The sequence below is a fragment of the Rhamphochromis sp. 'chilingali' genome (genome assembly GCF_963969265.1).
Source record: "Rhamphochromis sp. 'chilingali' genome assembly, chromosome: 17".
In the NCBI taxonomy this organism is placed as follows: domain Eukaryota; kingdom Metazoa; phylum Chordata; class Actinopteri; order Cichliformes; family Cichlidae; genus Rhamphochromis; species Rhamphochromis sp. 'chilingali'.
Genome location: NC_137944.1, coordinates 33,010,070 through 33,037,361, shown reverse-complemented (window position 1 = coordinate 33,037,361; position 27,292 = coordinate 33,010,070). Strand labels below are relative to the sequence as shown.

The following is a 27,292-nucleotide window of genomic DNA, read 5'->3' as shown; positions in this document are numbered from 1 at the left end:
TATGTTACAGGGGATCTTTAATTTTGGTTATTTGGTATTAGATGAAAACTGCAGGTTCTCAGGTTTGTACAGATGTGATGGTGTCAGTAACATTAACCTCCTTGGACCTGGCGTCCACATATGGGGACATCACATTTTGGGTTGTCTAGACCACAATACTAAATTTTGCTCTTTCAAATGAGCCATATTGCTCAAAGGGGCACAATTGTTGTTTCTCATTTTGTTTTTGTACTCAGGAAAAATGCTGCTGTGTTCAGACACCAAATAAACAGTTTTGCACATCATTACTCAATCGTGACTTTATAGTGTTCTGTCGACAGTATAAAGCCCAAATAGCAAAGAGAAATTAAAAATGCATGCCATGAAGGAGTTTGGTCTTAGGAGGTTAAATAACAGAGATTTCTTTGTGTTTTGCCACAACCACCACCTGCTGACATGACGTTTTCCCTGCTCTTCTTTCTTCCTTTCATTCCCATATTTTCCTCTGGCTCTTCTTCTGTTTACCTTTTGTCCATCTTCCCAGCAGCCGTGCTGCTGTCTCCCTACAGCCAAGCGGTAAAACATTAAATGGTTACAGCAGTCTAGTAGTTTATGTCCTTGGACACAACTAGACACGTTTTTTTTTTTCTCCACACAACAGAAGCATCTCCCTGAACCTAACCTAAACTTTTCTGAATGATAATGAATAATCAAATGTATGTATAGTGTAAATATCTTGTCCCCTCAGGGACTGTGGTCTCTGAATGAGTGGACTGATTAATGTCACAGCCTCCAACTGTTTACTGTGGATTTTTTCTGGCCTTAAAGAGAGAAAAAAAAACTTTACTTTGTAACCACAGACATGACCAATAACTAAGTATGAGACTGGACTACTTAAAATTCCTGTCCAGAAACACAACTTAATAGATTAAATGTCATGAATATTTCCATGAGTCTGTGTTATTACCCAACATACCTAAATACCCAATCCCCTGATGTCCTGAGCTCTCAACGTTTCCTCCTGTCAGACTCTCTGAGTCTTCAGCTTCCCTTTGTGCCTTTCTCCTCACTCTCTCCTTCCTCCACCACTTCTCCAGCAGGGATCTCCATCAGCTCCTGAGGTCTCTGCTGTGTGTGTGTGTAAATTTGTATGTGCCTGTGTGTGTGCGTGCGGTTGTGTTGTGTGGAGTAAATGGCCTCCAGGATCCCCAGGGCTGCATCTCAAATGTACTCACAGAGAAGCAGAGTCATGACTAAGACTGCATGCCTTTCATTAACAGAGAGAGAGAGAGAGAGCAAACGTGTCTAACAAAGTTGAAAAAGTCAATTTATTCCTCTGGTGGAAATGTGCCTAAGACTAAGAAATGTCTTTAAGGAACAAGTTTGCATTGTGTGGGTCAGAGTACATGTCAGAGTACATGCGTGGGTGTGGGTCAACTTGCTGCAAAGTCAGTGTTATTTTGTTTACATAAGAAAGATGTTTTAATAAAATCTGATCACATTAATTCTGTAAACAACACAGGACTTGGTGAGCTGATGTTTGATCAGCTACATTACAGTGTATTGTACCTACAGAGTATTTAGATAACTTACATTTTTTACAATATTAAATTTTCATCCTCTTCCAAGTTGAAACTGTGTGTGGAGCCCGTTTCTCAGTCTGCTCCATGCTGTCTGATTTCCCGCTAGTCTTGAGAGGTGATTATCTGGAATCCTACAGAGAATGAATGCGCGCAGCCTATTTAGCTCCGTTTACTGGTTTAGTGGATGTGCACCACATTTCAGTGAGCTTTGATGTTTGCACAATCACAGAGAATGAAACAGTGTGTGAAGGCCTGCTGCATTAACAGCTTGATGTGTTTAAATCAGTGGTTCTAAACTTGGGCATCAGTAGCTGTGCATGGAGCCACTGCAGGTGAGGTGAAGTAATACTGAATCAACATGACTTCTCTTTGTTTAAGACACAAACCTTTAGTCTTCATCTTGTTTTATTAGTAATAATTTAGAACATTATCACATTTTTATCAGTAATTATTAGTAATGCTGTTGAATGGTGAATTGGAGAGCCTGGATTCTCACCCTATGGGACTGACTCTAGCTCTAGCTCCACACTTTATTAAGAGACATTTCTAAACAAATACAGCGGTCCCTCGTTTATCGCGGGAGTTACGTTCTAAAAATAACCCTCGATAGGTGAAATCCGCGAAGTAGCCAACTTTATTTTTTCCAATTATTATAGATGTTTTAAGGCTGTAAAACCCCTCACTACACACTTTATACACTTTTCTCAGACAGGCATGAACATTTTCACACTTTCCTCTCTTGTTTAAACTCTCAAAGTTCAAACCTTTGTAGAAAAATAAGTCCAGTATTACAGAATGAAACCAAAGATCAAACTCTGTTTTCAGGTCCAGAACATGGGAATAGAGCAGCTGTGAGGGAATTCAACATTAATGAATCAATACTATGGAAATAGAGGAAGCAAGAAGAATGAGTTGAGTAAAGTTTGACTTATATGACTGTTTTGTTCGCTTAATGCGCCTTATGGTCAGAAAAAAAAACGTAACTTCTACCTTCCTTTAGCATGTCCAGAAGTCCAACTTTTTGTGCAACGGTTAACATCTTCCTCTGCCTTTTGGGCGCTATCGCAGGTCCCTTTGACGGTGCAAAACGTTTCGTCGACATTGTTGTTTCTTGGGGAGAAAACTTACAAACATACAGTGCAGCACTTCAGAGTCACACTGCGAGCGATTGAAGATTTATGTAAATTTGACAAGCTGAACGCATTCTGTACTGTACAGGAGACACAGCAAGGAGGAGATTGATTGACAGTGGTCTACAGCCAATCAGGATGCAGAACACAATGCGCTGTAAAAAACAAACAAAATAAAACTGCACACAGGAAGGCCGTGAAAGGTGAACCGCGTTATAGCGAGGGACCAATTAAAGTTAGTAGGGAAGGGTTAATGGGAAACACTAAATGGCCTGCAGGTGTTAATGTGAGTGTGAATGGTTGTCTGTGTCTACGTGTTAGCCCTGCGACAGACTGGTGACCTGTCCCCCTCCCGCCGCCACCGCCGCCCCCAACCCTGAAAAGGATAAGTGGAAGAGAATGGATGGATAGTTTCTATGTGAGGGACAGATTGTTGTTCGCACAGCAAACAACTTGCCAGTTACATGTGTTAAACCATATTCTGCTTTAACATCCTTCTGGGACTGATGGAGACCACAATTCACAAAATAAACATCATGCTTGATTCAGTAAGACATGAAACTAGAAACTGAGATCATAAAGTCATCAGGAAAGTGTTTGCTAAGATCCCAACAGAAAACAGAAACGGCGATCATTTTCCTATGGATGTCTGCGCAACTGGAAATCTTTCTGTAACCACAGGAGTCGCCCCCTGCTGTCCAGTACAATTAATGCAGTTTTTGGCACATCTACACTTCCATGAAACATCTGTGTTTTGGAATAAAAATAATTAGAAACACCTTTTTCCTCCAAGTGGAGCTTGGTGAGCACTAGGGTCTTTTGTAACTGAATCAATTGCTTTTATCACCTTCTTGTCCCTTGACATAAAGTGTAACATCTGTGTTGTCCACCCCTGAACAAGAGCAAAAAGCTACACCCTCCCTACACCTTTGGTCTTTGTTGGTACTCCTTGGAGAGACAACTTAGGTCTCCATTGAAGTTATGGAGGCTGAGGTATTTTTAGACACTGTCGTGCTTGGGACCAGTGAGGCGGGACCAGGGAGAGAGTTTAAAATCAATGCAGACAGCATCGGTGTGCATGTTGGGCCATATGTTCAGAATGCGATACATAAGAAATGTCGGCTCTTTGAGCAGCGTAGCCTGATAAGTGAGTCAAACAGTGATTTTATCTCAGTTCTTTCTACCAAAAGATATTACAGATGTAGGTTATAATCTGTGTTAACAAGGGGGAGCCCCCTCCTTTCAGTGCCACTTAATTCTAATATCCTTCAATATCCCAGGCATCACTGACTCATACAGGTCACGCCCTCCTGCGCCAAGGCACGGCGTGGATAATTAATCTAATTTTAGCGCTGGCACTCAGTGATATACTGGACAGAGATTTGCTTCTCAATCATCTTAATGCTGCAATAAAAGATGGTGCTTCCAAGAAGGAAGAAAAGAAGACTTTTCCGTGCACTTCAGTTCCCTGCTTATGACTCATATCCTGTTTTTGTTTACATATTTAGGATGTGATGCTTGCTACGTGAAACATACTGCGACAAACTGACTCAGCGACTGCCACAGTGTTCACACAAGAAATAAGACCAAGGTCATTTATTAAGGTTAGCATAGCACATGTATGCACATCCCTTTCATAAAATATATGATTGTTTTATTTTTTATTAGCATGTTGGTTGCTGAATATATAATTAAATGTATGCACTTTTGTGCTTGAATATAAAATAAATAAATAAATGAGCTAAAAGCTTGATGCCAGCTGGTGCTGAGACAGAGAATGAGCTTAGAGACAAGCTTTTATGATCTTCAGAGCACAGGATGACCAGGTGAACCACATTAGCTGACAGCCCTCCCAAGGCTCCTGAATCATAACAGGAGCATCAAGGACAGCTTACTGGAAAGAGCCATTCATATTCCTGTTAACATGATTTAGAGCTCAAGAAGTCTCTGTTCAGCCCTCTGTGTCTGTAGCCCGGTTTTCACTCTTTTTTGTATCAATACAATCTGCTGAGAATGATTTGGTTTATTATATTGACCTGAAATACTGAACAGCTTTATGCTGTATTCAGGATCTAACTATTTAATTTTATTATCCAGTAACACTGGTTAACAAGCACTTTGCTCCTGGGATTCTTTCACCTGCACCTGGAACAAATTTTACTGACTCAAAATCTAAAAACCATTTTCATCTAGAACATCCTGTTTTGTTATTTATGAAGTATTGGACAGCTATTATAGCCTGACGGAAACGTGATGTGCTTCAGTTTTTAAGAAATACATTTAATTAACCAATAATTAAGGAAGGTGTCTTTCTTGGTCCTGAAATCTATGACCTGATGCTTGACAATGAACTCAAAAGGAGCTGAAGCCCACTGAACCAGCAGCTTGGAAGCATTCGTGCATGTTGTCTGGAATTTCCTTGGCAATTATAGAGTAGAGAACTGCGCCGTGTTTGCCACTGAAGATGCACTTATTCCATTCTTGTTTGACTTTTTTCCACCAAAATTTGGGCGATGTCAGGAATGCGAAAAGGTTTCATCAACATATAAAAGGTGATGGAAAACCGATATCAGGGAAAATGTAATCAAGCACGATGGCTGATGAGATGGATGAGCAGTACAAGCGTAACACAAGCGCCTCATTTTTTACCTGGTTTTCAGTAACATGCTTTAACATTTCTCTGGCATCGTTAATATACAGTGCAATGCATTAATAAACATTAATAAATTTGGTGGGAAAAGTCTAATTCAAGCACCAAATCTGAATAAAGTCATGCAGTTTAATGTAGTAAACACTCCTCGATTTACAGAAAAATAATTCATTACTGCAGAATGTTGACACTTGGTATAAATCTGCCATTGGATGCAAATTACTGTGGCATTTTCTACTGCCTGCTTACTGTAATCTCTGAGCTGGCACACTACATATACAACTTCAGGCACCTGCAGTACTGTGCAGAAGTCTTGAGCCATCCTTTCATCATATTTTGCTTCCAGTTAGTCTTTGAAGCCTCAGTCCAGTCCTCGGACTTGACCATTTTCAGAGAAATGCTTTCGTGTTTTTGTTAGGCCACTTGACACTGACCTATGAGTCATTTAAGCACACAAAAAGGAATCTATCTCAAGGCATACATCAGTGTTATGTCTACAGACTTCACAAAGGAGCAAAGAAGCAATTTAAAGTTTTAGCTTTTGGCATTTTGTTATGGCAGCCTGTTAAAACAGCACAATTTCTTCCCATTTCTTTAGTTAAATATATAAAAAATGCCAACGATAATACAGTTTGACAATCATAAAATGGTATGTTTGCACCAACAAGTTCATTCTCAGACAGCTGAAAACTTGGCATATCCTGGCATGGTGCGCAGTGTGTCGTTAAAACTATGTGGGTAAACTGGACAACTGGAGGAGGAATTGGCAGGTCTAAGAGAGAAAAAAAAAGGGGGGGGGGGGGGGGGGGGGGGGAGAAAATTACTTAGCACAGGATCTGAAAGAGGCACTTAGCTCTTCTACTGTTCACAGAAGTATGATCAGAAATGGTTACTGTCAAGATGTCATTCTTAAGGCTGGAGACCAGAGAGAAAAGGCCGAGGTAAACTACACAAGAACTGGGTGGAAAATCAGTGGCAGCAGGTTTTATAGAGTGATTGATCCAAATGTAAAAATTCTGATTCAATTTATTGTCATTGTGAATGACAGTAAAGCGCTATCAGATTTCTTTTCTCAGATTTCCACCATGCATTACAATCTGAAAAGCATCTGACTGGCAACAGCTTTATTTTTCAGCATGACGCTGATCCCAAACACACTGCCAGTGCATTAAAAAGCAGCCGACATCCAAAACACAGCTTTGGATGTCCTTCAAGAAGCCTGGAAAATGATTCCTGAAATGACAAGAAATCATATCTAAAAGATCTTGTCTTGATGCACGCTCAATCATCCAGGTAAGGAAATCCCAGAAAGTCGATTCTGTTCATCTGGACTTAATGTTTTCTTCCACTGAAAACGTTAAGTCCAGATGAACAGAAAAGAGTTCAGACTATTAATTTTCAAGCTCATAAAATACTGTCCTTTTGCCTTATGCACTGTATTCCCGTGTATAATTGCACCTATTTCCCATTTTTATAGAAAAATTTAAGAATGAAGGGGTGGCTCAAGACTTTTGCACAGTACTCCGGGGTATTAATGCTGCTCTGGTGCACAGTACATCCAGTAATGTAGCAAAAATAATGCAGGGCAGCCTGTTGTGTCTCATTGTTTCGTTTGTTGCTAGCTCTCACACAGAGTGCTAGCATGAGCTGCTACACTGACAGATTCATTGGATAACTTAATTTAGCATTAAGGTCATGCTCAAGGTCATCAAGGAAAGCAAGACGAGTGGTGAGTCAGCTGTCATCACAGTCTCTCTACTCTGCTCCACCAGAGAACAGTGGTCCCTGTTTTCTATTTTATTAGCACTAAATTATTAACTTTACTGGCAATAATAAGCATCCACTGTTATCACCCTCAGATATTTCAGAGTCATCTCTGGCCTCTATGACTCACACTCGTTGTGCCCTCTGCGTGCCAAAGCTTGGCGTGGATAATTAATCTAATTTTAGCTCGGTGTGTTTGTGCTCGAGTGTGTGTGAGAGAGAAATACTGGACGCCGTTGTCATTCCTCCACAGCGAGCAGGCCGAAGGCGGCTTCAGTGTGACATACTGTTATCTGCTTCTCCCTCTTGCTGTCAGTGTTTCTCCCTCACTGTATCTTCCTGTCTCACCTTCTCCTATCACAGACAGCTTAAACCGATTCCTGTTTTCTGCATGTGGCATCATACCTGTAACTACTGAAGCACCTGATAATGAAATCTTAAATTCATCTCATTTTCTCTCCCTCTCTGCCTCTCCAGCAGCGGATGCCGTGCCGGTACGGAAAGATGGGGATCAGGTAAAGTGCTATTATCTCTTAAAAAAAAAATAAAAAAAATTAATGCCTGCACCATTTGCTGCACACCTCAATCTATTTTTCCATTTTGCTGAAAGCCTCTGTGACAGAATGCAAAAGACACTCTGGTGCTGGCGTCCTCAGCTCTCCTGTTACATCTGAGCGCTCTCCAGCGTGAGAGTGGTAGCATGAGTGTTGATTTTTGGCCCCTCAAATATTATGGAGGTGAGAAAGAAGCGCTGTTACTCATCCAGAACTGTCTCCTGTTGTTACACAGTGTAGCCCTTAGAAATGTTAAAGACCCGCCCCCAAAGATACGTGGTGCTGCAAAAAAAAAATGTTTGCCCTCTTCCTGATTTCTTCATTTTTGGCATATGAGTCACACTTAAATGTTTCAGATCACACAACTTCTGATATTGGACAACAATAAGCTGGATAAATGAAAAAAAATGCAGTTTTGCAAAGTTATCCAAACTTACCCCCGAAAACTAAAAACTGGTTGTTTCAACCTTGGCAGTACGGACTGCAGTGCAGTAACTGACAATGAGTCTTTCCCATCACTCAGGATGAATTCTGACACAGTTCTTTGTAGAATTGCTTTAATTGAGGCAGACTGTGGATTTTAAAGCCTGTTTAAGGTCACGCCAAATCAGATTTAAGACCAGACTTTGTCTAGGCCACTTGTTGGTGTGTTTTGCATCACTGTCCTGCTGTATAGCACGAGTGCCATCGAGCTTCAGGGCACAAACTCATGGCCAGACATTCTCCTTCAGATGTTTCTGTTAGAGAGCAAAATTAATGGTTCCATAAATTCATCCAGGTCCTGAAAGCCGTAAAGCAGCCCCAGACCATGACACTACCGCCTCCATGTTGTTATGTTCTTTTTATGAAATGCTGTGTTAATCCTACACCAGATGTAACAGGACTCAAACCTTCAGTCCACAGAAAAGTTTACCAGAACTCTTCATGTTTTCCTTTTGGCCAGCTGTGGTTTTCTCCTCTGAACTCTCCCATGGACACTATTCATGCTCAGTCTATTTGTTACTATCGAATCATGAACTCTGACCTTAAATGAGTGAGACCTGCAGTTGTTTAGGTTTTGTTCTGGTTTCTTTTGTGACCCTCTTGGAGTAAATCTGCTTGGGAAGCCTGGAAAGGTTCACTGCTGTTCCAAGTTTTCTCCGTTTGTGGATAATGGTTCTTACTGTGGTTTGCTGGAGTGCTAAAGCATTAAAAACGGCTTTGTAACCCATTTCAGGATGATATATGTCAGTTACTTAGTTTCTTTCGTGGATGTAACATGATGTGCTGCTTTTTGAGATAGTAAAGTTGGGATCATATTTTCTGAGACTTCTAGGGTGTGCTTGGGTCCCAGTGGTATAAATTTCATTAGAGAGTCAGCACCAGGGTCCGGATGGATGTCTGTATGCCTTCTGTTTTTTGTGATGAAGTCTCAACTATGCCTGCAGACATCAAATAAGTCAGAAATGGCTACTCGGCCGTTGGCCATTTCCAGCTGTTTGCATCCCCTGCAGAGTGTAATCTTTAGCCTACTTCACTTTGTGAGACAGGTTCTAGTTATGTGATTTATTGATTAAACTGACAGTAATCAGGCCGGGGTGCACCTGGTGAAATTTAAGTCTTGTTTCTGAAAAATGTGGTTAATTGCAGTTAATTCAAGATATAACAACAGGCAGCAATTACTTTCACATAGGACCTGGTAGATTTGGTAGCTTTTGCCCTAATAAATGAAATCATCATTTAAAAACTGCATTATATTTTTACTCTGGTTATCATAAAGTTGTTTGATGATCTGAAACATCTAAGTGTGAGAAATATGCAAACAAATAAGAAATTCAGAACGGGGCAAATACTTTCTTACAGCACTGTATTTGCAAGCCTGTGTGTGTGTGTGTGTGTGTGTGTGTGTGTGTGTGTGTGTGTGTGTGTGTGTGTATTGAGCGTAAAGTGTTCAGACAGTCTGTTTCAGTACATGGGAATTTACCTGAGTTAAAGGGAAAGCACTCCTTTTTGGGGCATCCTCCTCCCCCGCATTATCAAAAGTAAGAAAAGAGTTTGGTGGCACCACAGGGAGCTCTGTGAAGCCTGAATTATATCCTCAAATGTACCGAGTTGGTGCTGAAATGTGAAAATGAATCTGTAAGAAGTGAACCTACCTCAACTCTGAAGCCTTCATCGCAGCCTGAGCCCAGAGGCTCAAAGCTTGTTAGGTGATAATAATCGACCCCGTTTCCAGTCTGCTAGTTTGGATAAGACCCATCATCTCTACCTTCTACAGTGCTTTCTTTTTTTAACACAAGCACTCCAAAAACTATTGAGGTGTTGTTTTGGCCTGTCCAGCTTTTTATCTACACTGCTTATGTGTCGCTCGTCTTTAAGCTAAGTTTCTAAAAACTCAACAAGCATTTGGACCTGAAAATGATGCCAGACTCAGTGAGCAGATTAGGATAAAACACCCAAATCTGTGACTCCCAGTATATATACCACAAGACAAAATCAGAGCACTAAAGAAAGCTGAATAAAGCAAAAAACACTCTTTTATGTCCATAATCCTGTTTTGTGTATCGCTGTAAATAAGTGAATAAACATTTTAATTAAGAGCACAAGCCTTTTAATATGTCGGTCAGTGCATCTGGACACGATTCTTTCTAACAAACATGCAAGCCTGCCAAGGATTTCTTTCATGGCCAGACAGTGGGATGGTCTCATCTGGCTGAGTCAGTAATCTGCCCTCAATTCAACTGATTATTAATTTTACTGCTAAAAACCAGAGTCAAGGCAAAAACGCCCCAGTAGTGTGTCTGCTGTGTTGGTTTGGCAGCATCACTGTGAGTCACAGACTTCAGAGAGTCACTGAAACATTAAAAAAGGTGGAGTGACCAAGTGGCTGAGGCACACGTGACATGTCATTTAAATTTCAGAATTCATCTCAGTATTTTATTATTAATTGATCAGCTTTGCTGACCTATAAACAAATGGTTCTGGGTCTGAAACCTCCAGACAGCCGAGGCTTTTCTGGGTTTCATTTTCAGTCTGACTCTGCTGGTGCTCCACCTTCCTGCCTCAGACTGTAGTTCAGATTAATTAGTGCCTCTAAATTGGCAGAGGTGTGAATAGTTGTCTGTCTCCATGTGTCACTTGTGTGACGGCCTGGCAGCTTGGACGTGCCCCGTCTCTCACTCGGTGGTAGATGGGAAAGGCTCCAGCCACGTTGGATGAAAAGCAGGCGGAGATAGTGAGTGATGGATGGATGTCTGCTTAAGTTTGGCTTAAGGGAACTAAGAGCCATGAACAAAATCTCACCAGAAGATGAAGCTGAATGTCTCCACCTTACTCTTACACCTGTTCTACAGCAAACAAGCAACATATACCAACACTTCCTTTACTTTAGTGAATGAAAACATACTGTAATCATTGCATACAGTGTACTGCCAAACAGCCACAGGTGTGACCAAAACTAATGGGCTTCATTACAGTGTAGTGACCAAACGAGCCATCTGAACCTGAACCAGCAACGACTAGTGGACTGAGGATGTCCACTAGTCATTTAAAGACTGCAGCCTTTGCTGGTCGGTGCCAGCGATAGTACTCGTTAAATGTATTACTCATATTTTATTAATGTAAAATAGCAGTTATTGGGTGTTACACGGCCGCTGACCACTACCTGAGTCTGCATCCCTGACAGATGGCTCCACCCCGGGTAGTGTCACTCACTGTCTCCATTAACGAAAGTCATAAATGAGCAGAGGTGGGGAAAGAAAAAAAAGAAAAGAAAAGAAAACACACCACACTGAAAAAAAAAAAAGGCTGCATGTCAAATATAACCAACGCTACATGTAACCAGGTTCTGTTTCTTCTGCATCAGGATGTATGATATGGAACAAACTGCTAAACTCTAGAAACTAATCTGACTCTCGGTGCACTGGTGACACTAAAAGCTGCATATTTCTGCGATGTTCAAAGCACGATTTGGTTAACGGAGAATGTGATTAACAGTTTCATATAGCCCCTAAAATACCCAATATTTGTTTGGACATTTTTTAACTTCATCGATTTAACATTTTTAAATGTCTTCTGAAGGTTTTTCTGTCTTTTAGACAAGTTGAGGAGTCTGTTTTCTGTTCCTTGTCTAAATGACAGGTCAATCAAACACAAGGGACACCCCAACATTTTGAGTCATCCCTAGTGTAGTCTTGAGGATTTAAAAAAGAATAATGGGATTGCTTATGTTTTAGAAGATGTAATCTCTCGTGGTAGAGGCTTCTTCAGTTCTAAAAACAAATGGTGGAGAGTCCTGGGTATTTTATTCCAAGTCGGGTTGTCTTTGTTTAAGGTGATCCTTAATGTCAATGACCCACTATTGATTCTGTGACTCATCACATGAGCTAAGGTGTGAAAAAGGTGTAGGTTTAGACCATCTCCAGGGGTGACGTCCACCCCATCGTGTGATGTGTTGAGGTCACCTGGGCAAAGTGTAAGTGGTGATTGAAGCACCTTGGAAGGGATTTCAAGACTGCATTGTCAGTGGCTTATAACAGATGTTGTAAGTCACTGCCTCTGTTCAATGATGCTCATTCACAGTGGACATAGATGGTGTGAAAGAGGAGTAAAGGAGGTCATCTGTCTTCTCTGTCCAAAATGTGAACACTGACATCCTCAAAAGACTGTCCTTTGTCCTGTAAATGCAAGTGTTCTCCTTTCTAAGCTCTCAGGACTGACCCGGATGAGTGAGAAGCTACACAGACGTACGTGCCCAGTCTAAATGCTGTTTCAGAGACTTTGGAAAGCAGACAAAAGGAATATTAATTTCAACTCCTGCACGTGTCACAACATCACGAAAAAGGAAAAGGGATGCTCTGTTGGGAGAAAATGGTGGTGTCACAGCCTGCAGGAGCTACTATTAGTCAAACCTATGTGTACTCCTGTGTGTACGCCGGCACTCTTGTGACTGTCTGTGTGTGACCGGGTGTGAAGGTGTGCCAGTGTTGATAGTCTCTTACCAAGGCCACAGAGCTGCTGTCCCCTGGGTTCAGGCTATTACTGAGCCATGTATCACTTCTCAGCTGTGGACCCTGGAGAGATGGAGAGGAGCAGAAAGAGTAAGAAAGGGAGACAAAACAGAGACGTCCGTCCTTTTTGTTGTTCCATCAGTGATTGACGCTTTATGCATGTGCTGCTGTCACTTTGTCTTTTAAGTGCTGTTATAGTAATAGTTAGTCCAGGTAACTTTTCTAACCCTTAAAGCCTGTTCCCTGTTGCTTTCTCCCTGTTTGAAGTGATGTACACTTACAGAAGCTTTGAGCTTTTACAACAAAACATTCCCAGCATTTTCAGACTTATATAACTGAACAGTCATGGATACGATCAGCATTCTGGTATGAAACTGTCACGGGACAGTGTAGCAGGCAGGAAGTGGACCCAAATGCAGGAATCGTGACAAACGTGAACTCAAAGCACAGCTTCATTGGCTGGGAAATGGCAGATTTATTTAACTAGAGCATGAGGGGGGACTGCAACTAGAAAGTGAAGAAAACTAGAGGCTTAAGTACACACATGAGATAATCAGGGAGTTGGAACACACCAGGGAACACAGGTGAACTAAATCTGATTAACAGGACAGACTACTAACAAAATAAAACAGGATAAAGGCTGTATCCCAATTCAGGGTCTGCAGCCTTAAAGATCCTCAAGGGCCGCATACTTAAAGACCGCCAGAAGGCCGGAAGTGCGAGGCTTGTGAAATGGGACGGTCTATCCCCCGTTGCGCTGCCCAGGTTGCCTAGCAACCATGATACTAACAGCTGGAGACGTTTCATACAGCTGTGTTTGACAGAAATGAAGGAGAAAATCTTTTGTTTGTTTGTTTCTACATGAGCTTTGATCATTCTCTGTGAGATTAAGCTCAGCTATTGAACGGCGTATTTTAAAGGCTTTAAAAGCCAAGTTAGTACAAACGTCACTAATGTCACATTAGTGACGTTGCCGACATGTGGCCAACAGGAATGTTTTAATGTTCTTCATTATTAAACATTTGCACATAAGTGACATGATATTCAGTACTTACTTAAAGTTTACTCTTCGGGCGCTCCTCATCCGCCATTTTTTTTTTGGCAAAATTATCCACACCCACCGCCGCGCTATGCATTCTGGGATATGTTGGGCCACGAAGTCTACACCGCCACGTCCTTAAAATTCAGGGAAATGAAGGACGCATTTGAGGCCGCATTTCGAGCAGCCTTTGAATTGGGACAGCCTTCGTTGCGCCGCTGTGACGTAATCGGCCTTAAAAGACCCTGAATTGGGATACAGCCGATGTAACGCACACTGAGACTCAGACACGTGGACTTGACTGTCACAGCTGGGTTGGTTGGTGTGTTTGAGGAGCGTACCCAAAAGCAGAAAGACGTAGAAAAAAAATGACAATGGTGAAAACTAAATTATAACCTAAACTGGGAAAGCTAAAGCTAGACATGGAAAACTCTACATACAAACATAAACCACGAACCTGAGAAAACCAAGGCTTCAGATGAGCTAAACAGATCTCCTGACAATGAACAGAGCGAGACAGAGGACTTAAATACACAAAAGGATAATGAGGGAAGTGGAAACACCTGGGGAAACACAGCTGACACAAATGAACATGATGCCACAGCGGGACTCTTCAAAATAAAACAGGAAACATAATGGGACATGACAACAAGAGCTTGACAACATAGAACACACAGACATGAGACACGTGACAAACTGGGGAGACACGAAACATGAGGAGAGACATATGAGAACAGATAAGGGAGATGAAAGCACGGGCAAAACTAAAAGTTAAACATAGAGGACAAAACAGACAAAAACTCAAAACTAAATGGACCTTGATGATAACATAGATTATACTAAACCTTAATTAAAAGTAACATAAGAACTTAACATATTCAAATATAACCTAAGAAATCAAAAATACAAAATAAGCTCAAAATGCTGGGTCACAGACCGAGCACCCTGACACTTGACTAAACAGACAGACTGATGAAACACTGAGATGGACATGGGACCAGGACTGCAGATGTATTAACTAGACAAGACGGGGAACACAGACGGTCACGGTGACAGAACACAGAGAGACCAGACAGACACGGGGGCACGACTGTGGAGACTGGAGGTGAACAAACACGGAGACGAGACGGAGACGGACTGGACAGGAAAGAGGAGCTAAAATAAAACAAGAAATCAGAAGCTGCATGTAAAACAAACTCAGAGCCACTAGAACATAACATATTCAGTAACATGAACATAGATGTTCACATAACTTTATGATAAATCCATTAAATAGATGCCACACTCAGTTTACTCCACATTTCTTGTCTTTTTTTTATCCTGACATATCAGTGAAATTTATTTCTTTTTAAAAAGTGAGAATTAAAGAGCAGTTAACATGGCAGGAGAAGGTTAAATCTCCACAAAGGTTGCAGAAGTCTGTATCTGTGTGCATCACATAGCCACTGGTGTAAAAGGAAATTTCAATAAAGCAAGCTACATTAACCTGCTCCCTTTTTCACCATGGGTCACCACAGCATGGAGCTGTTTTATAAACCAGATGCTCTTCCTGAAAAACGCCACAAAAGACTTGTGTCGCCTTCTGGGATTGAACCAGAGATCTTTTACATACTAGGTGAATGTGTAAACCATAAACTACTGAGCCACTATTAAAGGAAACTTACACAATGGACATTTACATAAAAATTCAAAGTAGTTTCCTAAATTGCTTAAAATAACTTTGCTTGTTGTTTTAAAATAAAATAAAAAAAAACATTATTTCCTGTTGCTGTCAACAGAACATCAAGAACGAGCACAAAAACACTGGTTTTATGCAGGAATACATCAGACCAGCCAACAACATGGCTGTGATAGAAATGCATCCTGCAAGCCTGTTACATCAGCGTGTATAAATGCATGGGTTGCACCCGCCTGCCACCGTGAGAAGCACCTGGAACATTGGCATTGCAAGGCATAGTTGTTATTCAGCGGTCACGGCATCAGAAACAGAATTCAGTTTTGATCAAGTGCTGTTTGCATTGAGCTCTGATCCCGCAGCAGCCTTTGAGTTGTTTACCTCCATAAACACGACTCCTCTGTGTAATTTATTGGCCTGCACAGAGGCCAGCAGGTGGAGAGAGATGAGGAGCTCGGAGAGATGATTCAGACTCAGAAACAGGGAGTTCTTGACCAAGTGCGACAAACCAAACGCTACAGACTGACAGACAGAATAAATCCTATTCAACTAGATTCAAATGCAAGTAAAACAGAAGAATTCAGGCCGTGAAGATCGAAACATCGACAATGATCTCATGGCTTGATCTAAATAGAAATTTGGAAGTTAACAGAATGTTCTCATTGCTTTATTTTCTGCCTCCTAGTCTCCTCTGTCCTCCTCCCTTCTGCTTCTGATCAAAAATAATCTCAGTACATCTTGAACTTGTCTACATAAATGGCCTGTATTTATATAGTGCTTTACTAGTCCCTAAGGACCCCAAAGCGCTTTACATATCCAGTCATCCACCCATTCACGCACACATTCACACACTGGTGATGGCAGCTACATTGTATCCACAGCCACCCTGAGGCGCACTGACAGAGGTGAGGCTGCCGGACACTGGCGCCACCGGGCCCTCTGACCACCACCAGTAGGCAGCGGGTGAAGTGTCTTGCCCAAGGACACAAAGATCGAGACTGTCCAAGCCGGGGCTCGAACCGGCAACCTTCCGATTACAAGGCGAACTCCCAACTCTTGAGCCACAATCACCCCACATGTTCAAGGATGTCCCAATTCCTAAAATGCATCTGGAGGACAGAGGATCGAAGATACACAGGTATATTCTTTGCAGATTTATTACCTCTAGAAGACGCCTGCAAAATCTTTGGATTATCCAAACAGCGGCACTCGGCGCGATCTATGAGCAGTTAGTCCTTCGTTTGATAAGATGTTTCAGTTATTTAAGGTGGTCACATCCATGATGAAACTTTCTGCTCTTGAACGTTTGTGTGATTTAAAAAAAAATGTATCTTTTCAGACGGCGCTGTAAATTTAATTAAAAGCAGCACTAAATATAAAAGCTGTCATGAACACTGTTACGCTCGTATGACATCAGACATCAATAAATACAGATGTAGGCTGTAACAAAGCAGAGCAGATAATGCAGCTGTGCTAAATGTCATAATTTATTGATATGGCAATAAAATGAGCTCCAAAGCAAGTCTGTCTCATAGTTAAAAGCCTGTCTCCTCGGCTCCTTTCTCCTTGTAACTCCTCCCCCGTCTCCTATGCCCTGCTCTGGTTGAAGGGACTAAGAGACGAGGGGAGCATGTATAAAGCGAAAAATGAGAAAAGGAACAGGCCTGCAGCAAAGCTAATGCAGAAATGTCTATAGCTTGAATTCCTTCTAGCGGTTTGCAGGGGGAGACTGCGTCTGGTTGCAGTTGTATGGAAAAATGAGCCTACATCTCATTTCACCTCACTAAACACTTCTCAGATTAATTCATGGTCTTAAACACTTTCAATTTAAAAACAAATACTTGGTACCATTTACTGTAAAACAGATGATAAAACTCTGCCAGTTAGAGCGTGGTGAACAAGTTATTAATATCATACCATCCTTTGATAAGCAATGACCAAAATGGTCAAAATGTTTAGTGCTTCCAAACAGTAGCCCAGAGGAGGTTTTCTGTCCATCACGTTTAATTAGTGGCACCTGAGGTAGCTGTAGCTGTCACTCAGGATGCTGCGGTCAGAAAAGCATTTGAAGTCCTTTTTTATAAAAGGTGCCCAACTGAACTCATAATTCTTACCCTATTAGATGAGCCAGTGGCACTGCTGATCTGATCTACTCTGTTCTTAATTATCCATCCATCATCTGCTGCTTATCTGGGTCAGGTGCCCACACCTCCTTCTCACCAGCCCCCTCCTCCTTCTGGGGAAATAAAGGGGTGTTTCCAAGCCAGACATTAGTGCTCGCACCAAGCACTGATTCACTGTATACTGTGCTCAAACACAGTTGCCCCTCCTCTAAATTTCCCTGTACTCACACTGCTCTAACTGATCTCACTGATCTGGGCCCGAGAGTTTGTCTCAGCATCTCAGCCTCTCTCTCACATTCTCTCTTTTGAGATGTGCTCTTGCACAGTTCTCTTCACAATTGTATGCATTTTGGGACTTAATTGGGGAAGCAGTGACACACTGCCCTGTGTCACAGGTTAAAGTGAGTTTCATGGAGGCAGCATTGGGGATCCATGCTGGAGGGAGGACAGTGATCACACTGTGTGATGTACCTGAGTACATCTGAGGTCCAGCTTTTCAAGCAGACCAGGGCGCGATTTATTTAACTCTACCCAAGCATGGCATCTGATCACTGTAGCCAAACAAGCTGGATTTTTGGGTTCAAACATGTGCAGGCACGGCTATTACAGCACGGCTCTTCAGCATTTCCTGGTGTCTCCTCCCAGTTGGACATGTCTGAAATGGTAAATGGACTGGTTCTTATATAGCATATTTCTATTCTATCTTAGCACTCAAGGCTTTACACAACTTGCCTCATTCCTTTGACCACAGGTGGAGGTTTAATGAGAATGCAATAAATCTAAGATAAAATAAATCTAAATAAAGCTCTACTCTGAGCTTCTCACCCAATCTCCGAGTGAAAGCTCAGACAGTCACTCATTTTAAGTGCATGTATCAGTGAAACCCACAGCTTGTGGCTACAGGTGAGGTTAGGATCATAGATAAACTAAAACTTTACAGCACAAACCAGTGAACATGAAAATCAAAGGAATGAGCTCATCATGCTGGACTCACATTGCACATTAAATACAAAAGTGCAGAAAACATCCCTGCAGCATTAGGCTCGGTGAAAGGCGCATTAGTTGAAACATCAGCCTGTCTGATCAATACCGAGTGCTCTGACCAGATCTCCTCCGAGGATATAAGCCTTCCAGAATCTGAGTCAGAGGATGGAAAACACAAACAGATCAGACGGAGTTTCAGCTGCAGTCACAGGACCTATTTTGTCTTCATTAGTTTGTGATTTAAAACAAGTTTCTTGAAAACTGCTGGAAGATCTGTACCGACTGTAATGTTTCCCATTGGAATGTAAAACCGAAAAAAAGCTTCTGAAACTGCATTTTCACATCATTTGAAACCAGAATTAAAGAAGATTAGCTCGTCTTTTAGAAAGATGATCCCACGGCTCTGATTTTGAAATGACACGTAGTACAAGCCCGATCTCCGGATTTAATTATGCACCATTAGGTTCTGTTTGTGACTCACTGTTATGCACCCACTGAGCTGCTTTAACCCCTTTAACCCAAATGCCATCCAAAGTTTTAATTACATCCTCAACTGTATTATTTAAAATATTTTTTCTGTCCCTCCCAAGTAAAAGCATCATAGTGAGTCATGGATCAAGTTAAATGAGAAAAGGCAAATCGTTAATAGCTGAGAAGTTCAAAGGGCAGTAAAAGAAAGAAAGAAGGATAACTGTTTTTCTTTAACTTGTACTCCCTACATTTGAGCACAAATATCAAAATATTTCTCTTCAAAACAGCTTCATTACTTTAGGTTCAACACATCTGAGCGGAGTTATTAATTATGTCAAAGCAGTTGGAAAGAATGATATTATACTCCGTTATCAATGCTACTGATGTAAAATGAAAGAGGCCACAAACATATCATTTATGCATCATTTATTGCACTACACTCGGGCCACTATACGCAGGCCAAGGTGTAGATGTCAATCAGTTTTGGTTGCGGTGCTTCGGCAAGTGTAAATGTAGTAACATTTTCTAAGTGGCAGGTAATTAAAAAGGCAACTTTCCAGCAGATATCAGCAAACACACAAACTGTTTCTGTGCAGTTTCTGTATTTCCCAGGGAGACAAATGAAAGGTCAGTGCACAGTTCACTCTCAGAGATGGAGAAAGATGTATTATTCTATTTATACAACATGAGGTTCAGTTAGCCTCGCACACAAATAGCTGGTAGAAGTGACCTCCAAAGAACTGCCGTTTACTTTTGTACTTTGAGTATATGTCTGAACTTTTTCACTTTAATGTGAGTCAGTACTTCAGCTTTTACCAGAGTATTTTCTAACACATGTATCTGTGACTTTGATTATTGTAAATTTATAGTTCAAACTTATACTCACAGTTATTAATTAGATTGTCCGACCTTGAACCTTGAATAATTCAGAGGCTAATACTTTAAGATTTCAAGGCTCCTGCTTTCTTCTGTTACATGTGAGACATTCAGACTGAAAGTGAACCAGTTGTTGCATAGATTTAAACATCAGCCGTATTCAAATTTGAGTGAAATGTCTTAACAACAACTGGATAGATTGTTATAAAATAAAGTTAAATGCCCTCCTCAAGATGAAAACTCATCTAGCACCATCAAACATTGTGTTTAGTGTTAATTAGCAAATGTCAGCACGTCATCACACTAAATGCAGATGGTCATGGTGTGACAATTGCAACTATGCCAAGTCAGCATGTAAGTTAAGCTATGCTGACATTAGCAGTCAGTGCACAGGACTCCTCTGCCTACAAGTACAACATGCCTTTAGATCAGAAAACTACATCCCTAACACCACCTGACTATGATGGTACAGGTGAGGCTGCGGCCTCCAGGACTGTTCTATGCTTTCTGATGTCGAGACACCAGAATTAGATTCAGAGGATCCTCCTGTTTGGGAATGTACGGAGAAGAGGCCGTACATGCAGATGCCTGAAGTAAAAAGTCAACAAAGTCCAAAACTTTCGGTCAAAATGACGAAGCAAAAAGAGTCAGGCAATCAGGAAGATGGAAGTCGTGAGGTTAATAAAGAAAAACAGGTTTATAAGTAGGGCTGGGCTATATCATACCGTTCACGGTAATACCGGTGTAATTTTGGGCAACGATAGGAAAATGAAATATCGCGATAGAATATGGGTAAAAAGCGCATGCGCAGTGCCTTTGTTTACATACGCACATTGCGGCGACGCAGAATGAGAAGAGCGAAAGCGGATCATAAAATGAAACTTTTTTTATTTTATTTTTTTATTAGTAATATAAACATACAAACAAAATGCACCATATATTACAGATTCAGAGAACAGATATTTCTTACATATTAGCAACTTTCATACATAGTGAAAATAAAATATAAAGATGGGGTCACATAATTTAACAGGTTATTAACTCACTAAATCAAAATCTCCCATAAAGGAAACAAAAAAAGCAGCCTTTTTCTTTTTAACTAAAGTCAAAGATTTAACCAACAAGTTTAAGTCGTTTTTCCAGTAAGCTTCGTAAAATGAAACGGATGAACCAAAACTGGTTTGTAAAAATGCTGCAGCTTCACTGGTGTGGAACTGGTTTAGCTTTCGTCCGTCAGATACACAACAAAGCACTATTTTTGGTAGCGCATGCTAGCGGGCTGTCGTTATTACCGTATTGTTTGGAAAATACGGCGCACTTAAAATCAATCCTTTGATTTTTCTGAAAGTCGACAGAGCCCCTTATAATCCCGTGTGCCTTATGTATGAACTCTGGTTGTGTTTACTGACCTGGAAACGATTTTATGTGCACGGCGCTCGAAAATCTGTCAAATGTTTCAGTACGACTTTGCTGAGCTACGAAGCCGCACCGCTTGATGGATTGTCCGAGCATTACGGCTATCGTAGGCGGAGTGATACATACTGCGCTTAAACATAATATTACCGTATTGTGTGTGTATAACCTCTTTTTAAGTTTTGTGCATATTATACATGGTTATGCTGAGGATGTGTCGGCCAGTTTCCACTGAAATGCCTTTTGGTTAAACTGTCAGCGAGGAATTTGCACTGTTACATTTTTATATAACTTTAATGCACATAAAAAACAGCTGCTTGTTTAAGTGAAAATACATTGATGGGTTTTTTTTGCACTAATAAAGTTGTGGAGTTGTAAAGTATTTTGTCTGGTGTCAATTATATTGTCAGTTATATCGTTATCGCAAATTTTTAAATGTATATCGTGATAAATATTTTTGGTCATATCGCCCTGCTCTATTTATAAGTAATTAAAGGTTGACAGCTGGGAAACACACGATGCACCAGAGAACAAAGGGAAATTTGGGAGAATATAGGCCGAGGTGCAGATAAGAAACTGGCTGATTAAGAAAAACTCTGAAAGAACACGAGTACAAGTAACTAAAGTGTAAGATAAAGACTTTACAAACAAGGCTCCAAACTCCCTAACCACGATAAGGTCATGTTCTCTGAGCCATTTCTCAGCTGTTTTTCCTGCTTTGGCAATCGGCTGGAATTGGAGAGGAAGGGCTGGACTGTCAAAGTAACCTACACAGTATTTCCAGGACCTACATTTGCAGGCAGAACACAACTTTATCACAAGATAAACAGTGTGGTCACATCACCACTCAGTACTTTGTTGGTGTTGCTCATTGGTGTAAATGCCTAGAATTGTTTGGCAAATACTGAAGACCGGTGATTTCTAACTAATAACCTTATTGTGAAAGCAGTAACTTATTCAAAGGCCCAGAATTTGAGAATAAGACTTGTATTTCTTTCTTCCTGTCTGACCTCTTGAAAAGAGCTTCATTAATTTTTTTATTAACACGCTACACTGCAGATCTGAGGGGTAACTTTGGGTTTCTCAGTTTTGAAAAGCCATATCTTCCTTATCCGCGAGTAAGGCTCCACCCCAAACCAATAAAAGATGAGCGTAAACATTTTCTTAGCAGATATTTGTCAGCTGGTCCTACGGTCAGTAGGTCTCACTGAGTGTAAAGAACCAGTTACACCTCATATGTGTGTGTACTGATGTAGAGGTTTTGTCTGCGTGGTGACAACTAGTATTCAGTTCAATACTCAGTGAGTACTCGTGCCCTCATAGCTGGTATAAACGGTACGGAGCTGTTTGCACTAGGTATAATTGTCCCATAAGAACCCAGATGTAGTCTACAGAGAGCAGAAGCAGGATGGGAAATAATAATTTTACAAATGAACTGTGATTCAGGAAGAATAACTAAGTGTGTTTAGCGCTGCGGGGAGGAGATCTGGAGCAGGATGCTCAAAGATTAACCAGCAGTTTAGGCTAAAGATAAGCCTGGCTCTCATTTTTAGGAGTTACGAGTACCAGCAAATAGCACATTAAAGGATAAAGAAAGTTATAAAAGCGTAAATACTGAAAGCATCTATGAATCGCTGATTGGCTTTAAGCTTAGAGGACAGATAATTGTGAATTATCAACGTGGGTGCAAAGTCTTATAGCTTGAGTTTGCATTGTTGTACTAATATGGGCATGTGCTTCAGTTAAAGAGGAGATGGCTTTTTTCACAGTTGCATGATTTCCTGCAGGACGCAAACAGAAGCTGACAGAGGTCATAAGTGACTCAATGGGCCTTTAACACTGAATACATTAGCCGCTAACAAAACATTTCCTAAAACAGAAGCGGTTCATGCTGCTGTTGAACGTATTCTCTCATGAGTGTTAGTCATACATTTATTAAGATTACAATTAGACGATATCTTCTTCTTTGCCTTGAATTTGTAAGCTTCTTGTTGCTGAGTGTGTTTATTACTGTTTGAGATTAAATAAAGACTTATTCATTATGTCCACTAACATTATTTTGGGGGCTAAACTGGGTCAGTCAGTCACTAGTACTGTTTGTGTCGAGATATGGTTAAAAAGACTAAAAATACTGATAAGATACTGAAAAGACCAAAAATAATGATACTTATACTCAAAGTGATCATTTAGCTGGAATCCATGTAAAAACGACACAGGTGTAAAATACCAGATGACAGGTTTTTTTTTAATTTATTTCTGTTTAGTGTATGACATTTAGTTGAGTTGTGAGTCCAGCAGATGTTCAACTGTCTTTGACTATAAACTGATTATGAAGCCCATCTATTTGCTTCACTTTCTGCTACATTTTATTTTACAAGGTTATGAAATAATAAGATTTTCAGTCTCAGAGAGTGAAAGTGATGTCAGGTTAGTATTCAGCATGGAGAGGTAGAGTCAGTTGGATCAGCGCGTCCCATCACTGAATCAACTATTAACCGAATATTTCCTAAACAGAAACCGCAGATATTTTGCTGTTTTCGTGTATATTCTCATCTGGCTAATACTCTAATACACTAACACAGTGATTACAGCGATATGATACCTTCTTTGTTGCCTCGGCTCTGTGAGCGACGCACTGCCGAGCGCGTTCATTAGCATTTGAGATTAAACGAAGCATTATTCAATTAGATCGGTGTAATCTGTCAGCTGTGTTGGCTTTACGCAAAGTTTTAGTGATTAACACCCCAAACTAACATGTTTGTCCAGGAAAATGAGTTTCTAATCAACGGGAAGGTTAACAAATGTAACTTATTAGCATATTTATTGCTCACATCTAACACTGAGCAAGGTGTGCTTGCATCTGAATGAATCACCCGCTAACACGACCGTCTTTGTTAAATCCCTCTGCCGTCTCAGAAGCTGCTTTGTTAGAAAAGGATTATTCTTATTCCTCATTCTCCTGTCATGAAAATAAACATCTGATGTGAATATAGATCTGCTGAGGAAGTGAAAGGAGCCAGTAGTAATTCTGTTTCTGCTCGCCCGTGGTTTCAATTTGCTAACCGTCGTCAGTATTTGACACCAGATGAAAAATGTTAATCAGAGCAGTAAGGGCTTAAAACCAAGTGAGAGTCACATTCACACTCATTCATGGAGATGTAGAGCTAAAGAGTTTCTGTGCGCAGCAGCTGCTGATTAAAGCATGAATAAAGTAGAGGCCGGGCGCTTTAATATTTTATTACCGCTGGTGCACTGCTTTCCATTTTTATTCCTTTTTATTGCCATCTTCAAATATGAGTGTCCACCAGCCATATTACTGACACTGGCAGGATGGGGGGTATCGTTTTCACCTTGTGAGTCTGTCTGTGTCTCGCTGTGGCAGAATACAATCCTGTTGACAACTACTGCAGCGAGAACTACCGCAGATGGTGGCTATGTTAATTTCTGTTGACAGATATTGTCAAGACAACAACGTCATAACTATCAAAGATACAGTCAGGAAGCTTACAGGCGTGTAGTTAACCTCTTAAACGACTTATCCAGGTTAATGACCATCCTGTTTTTTGTAATCGATGACTTGGCTGATTTTAAGATGTTAAGTTCCATGATGAGTGTAGTCTATCCTTGATTGGTATGGAGCACTAATTCCACTGAAATTAGAGGAGAGGCAGCACAATTTATTCATGTAAGTAGTAAGATGGTGTTTAATAGGACTTTCAAATGATGCAAAATATCCTAAAACATGTGTTGTTGTTACATTATTACACGAGTACTGAGCAGTCAAATGTATGCATTTAGTGCTCTGTACGTTAAAACAATAATTTTAAAACGAATTCTAAAATCTATTGGGAGCCAATGTAAAGAACATAAAATAGGAGTGATGTGAGTTCGCTTGCTAGAGCGAGTTAGTTTTGTAGTTTGTTTTGGCTGCTGCGTTTTGTATAGCTTGGAGGCGAGAAAGAGATGATTTATCCAAGCTGGTAAACAGGGAATTACAATAATCTAAACGCGATGACACAAATGCATGGACAATTTTTTCCAGTTCAGCTAAGGAGACCATATGTCGCAGTTTAGAAATGTTCCTTAAATGAAAGAAACAGGAACGAGACAGAGATTTCACGTGTGAGTCAAGGCCCAGAGAAGAGTCAAATATTACTCCAAGACTTTGAATATTTGGCTTAGCAGAAGAACAGAAAGGGGCAAGAACCTGACTGATTTTAGAATATAGATCAGGAGGAGCTATGATCATGGTCTCTGTCTTATTCATGTTTAAAACAAGGTAACTGTTAGAAAGCCAATCAGAGATTTGAGTTAAAGCCTGGACTAGGGTGGACAGCTGATGAGGCTTAAAGGACATATACAGCTGAATGTCATCGGCATAGAAATGATAAGACAGGTCACTAAAAGACTGAATAATGCCAGCTAAAGGAAGCATATAAAAAGAAAATAATAATGGACCCAAAACTGAACCCTGTGGAACCCCGCAGGTTAGGGCAGCAGTGTTAGAGGAGAACCTATCAGTCCTAACAGAAAAAGTCCTGTCTGATAAGTAGGAAGAAAACCAGTCTAAGGCAGTGCCAGATACACCAGCCAGAACCTTCAGCCTGTTGAGTAGGATTTTGTGGTCGATGGTATCGAAGGCTGCGCTAAGATCTAGCAAAATGATCACGGAACAATTTCCTGCATCAGATGCCATTAGTAGATCATTATAGACCCAATTGTCAGAGTACCTGGATGATCTAGATGATGAGGATACATATTTACATTTCAAATATCTATATTTAAAAACTCTGTGAACATCTACGTGTAAAATTTCTGTGCTGTGTGAAAATAATACAAGGATCAGTGTGCAGCATAACCAGCTACTCTTTCCATGAATCATATAAATTCTAGTTTATGTTTAATGTAAATGTTAAAAACCTGTGTTGATGCAGCGGCGGCTGCAGTGTGGGGAGCAGAAGATAAAGTTTGGCATTTACTTTGACATAAAGTTTAGGGCATTTTCCGTTTCACCTCTCCTGCGGTCTGATATGTGGCTTTGAACGGTACAACTGCGATAACAAGCTCGGAGTGCCAGTGGAGAAACTCTTCGGGGCACCGTGACAAAGAGTCTGACGTAAAAACAAATAAAAAAAAGGAAAAGAAAAAAATCCTTTTGACAGCTGTCGACTTGAATCCTCCGGAGCAACCACAGTTTCAACGTGTTCCTCTTTCACTCTTTGTGTCTGCTGTACAGTGTGATGAATGTGCATGATTGCATCCGTGTGTGTGCATGTGAGGACATGGCACTTTGGTCTGGCCACCCATCAGATTTGCTGTTGCCCCCAGCAACAGTGTCACTCCTCGGTGGGTTCCATTGGTTACCTAAACATTCAATGCAGCGTGTATAAGCGAAGAGGGTGAGTGCAGCTGATCGCATTCACAGCGCCACACTCACACGCAATTGCACTTTCTCCTCCCGCTCGTCTACTTGTTCCTCTCTAAAGTCTGACTCAGCTGATTAAAATAAAGCCTTTTAAGTCTTGTGAGATTAGACTGTTGTAGTAATGTTCACACATACACTGTATGACTCACATAAAGAGCCATGTAGTTCAGTTTGTGGGTTCCAGCGTATGTTTCACAAACACAGTCCGGACCGAGCAGACTGGTTTAAGGAAAATATTAATCTGCAACAGTTCGTCGTGGATTTGAGGTTAACAGGAATCTGATCTTGAAAGCAAATTCAGATATTAAAGTTAAACTTTGTCAATATCTGTTGTATCCAATAAGATACAGTTATCTCACTTCAGCTATTTATTTATCTTTTTGCTGCAAAATGAGATTGTCGAGCAACACTATCACTAAAATCCGCTACAAATGTTGCCATGAGATGAAGATGAAGATCAGCTGGCATTTTAATAGAGTCAAGTTGGCAATTACATCCAATCTGTTTGTGGTATTACAGCAATAAACTGTGATAAATCAAAGAAAATCACCTATGTGTTACTGTCTATGTAGACAAAAATTCCCATTTAACACAAATTCACATTCAAAGATTACATTTGCACTCAGCAACCTTCCAGT

At 40.7% G+C, this 27,292-nt stretch overlaps 1 protein-coding gene across 6 annotated transcripts in view; it reads left to right on the top strand.

Annotated features, from left to right (window-relative positions):
* Positions 1-27,292, top strand: part of LOC308385107 (uncharacterized protein) — a 72,916-nt gene that overhangs the window by 25,126 nt on the left and 20,498 nt on the right. For 4 of the 6 annotated variants that reach the window (XM_080863874.1, XM_080863873.1, XM_080863872.1 and 1 more), the window contains exon 2: positions 7,584-7,621. The exons of 1 other annotated variant lie outside the window; for it this stretch is intronic. In XM_080863874.1, coding sequence (XP_080720000.1) covers positions 7,584-7,621 — 38 coding nt within the window. Of the gene's footprint in view, positions 1-7,583; positions 7,622-16,243; positions 16,501-27,292 lie in introns of all 6 variants that reach the window. One more of the 6 variants, XM_080863875.1, reaches the window with a different exon arrangement.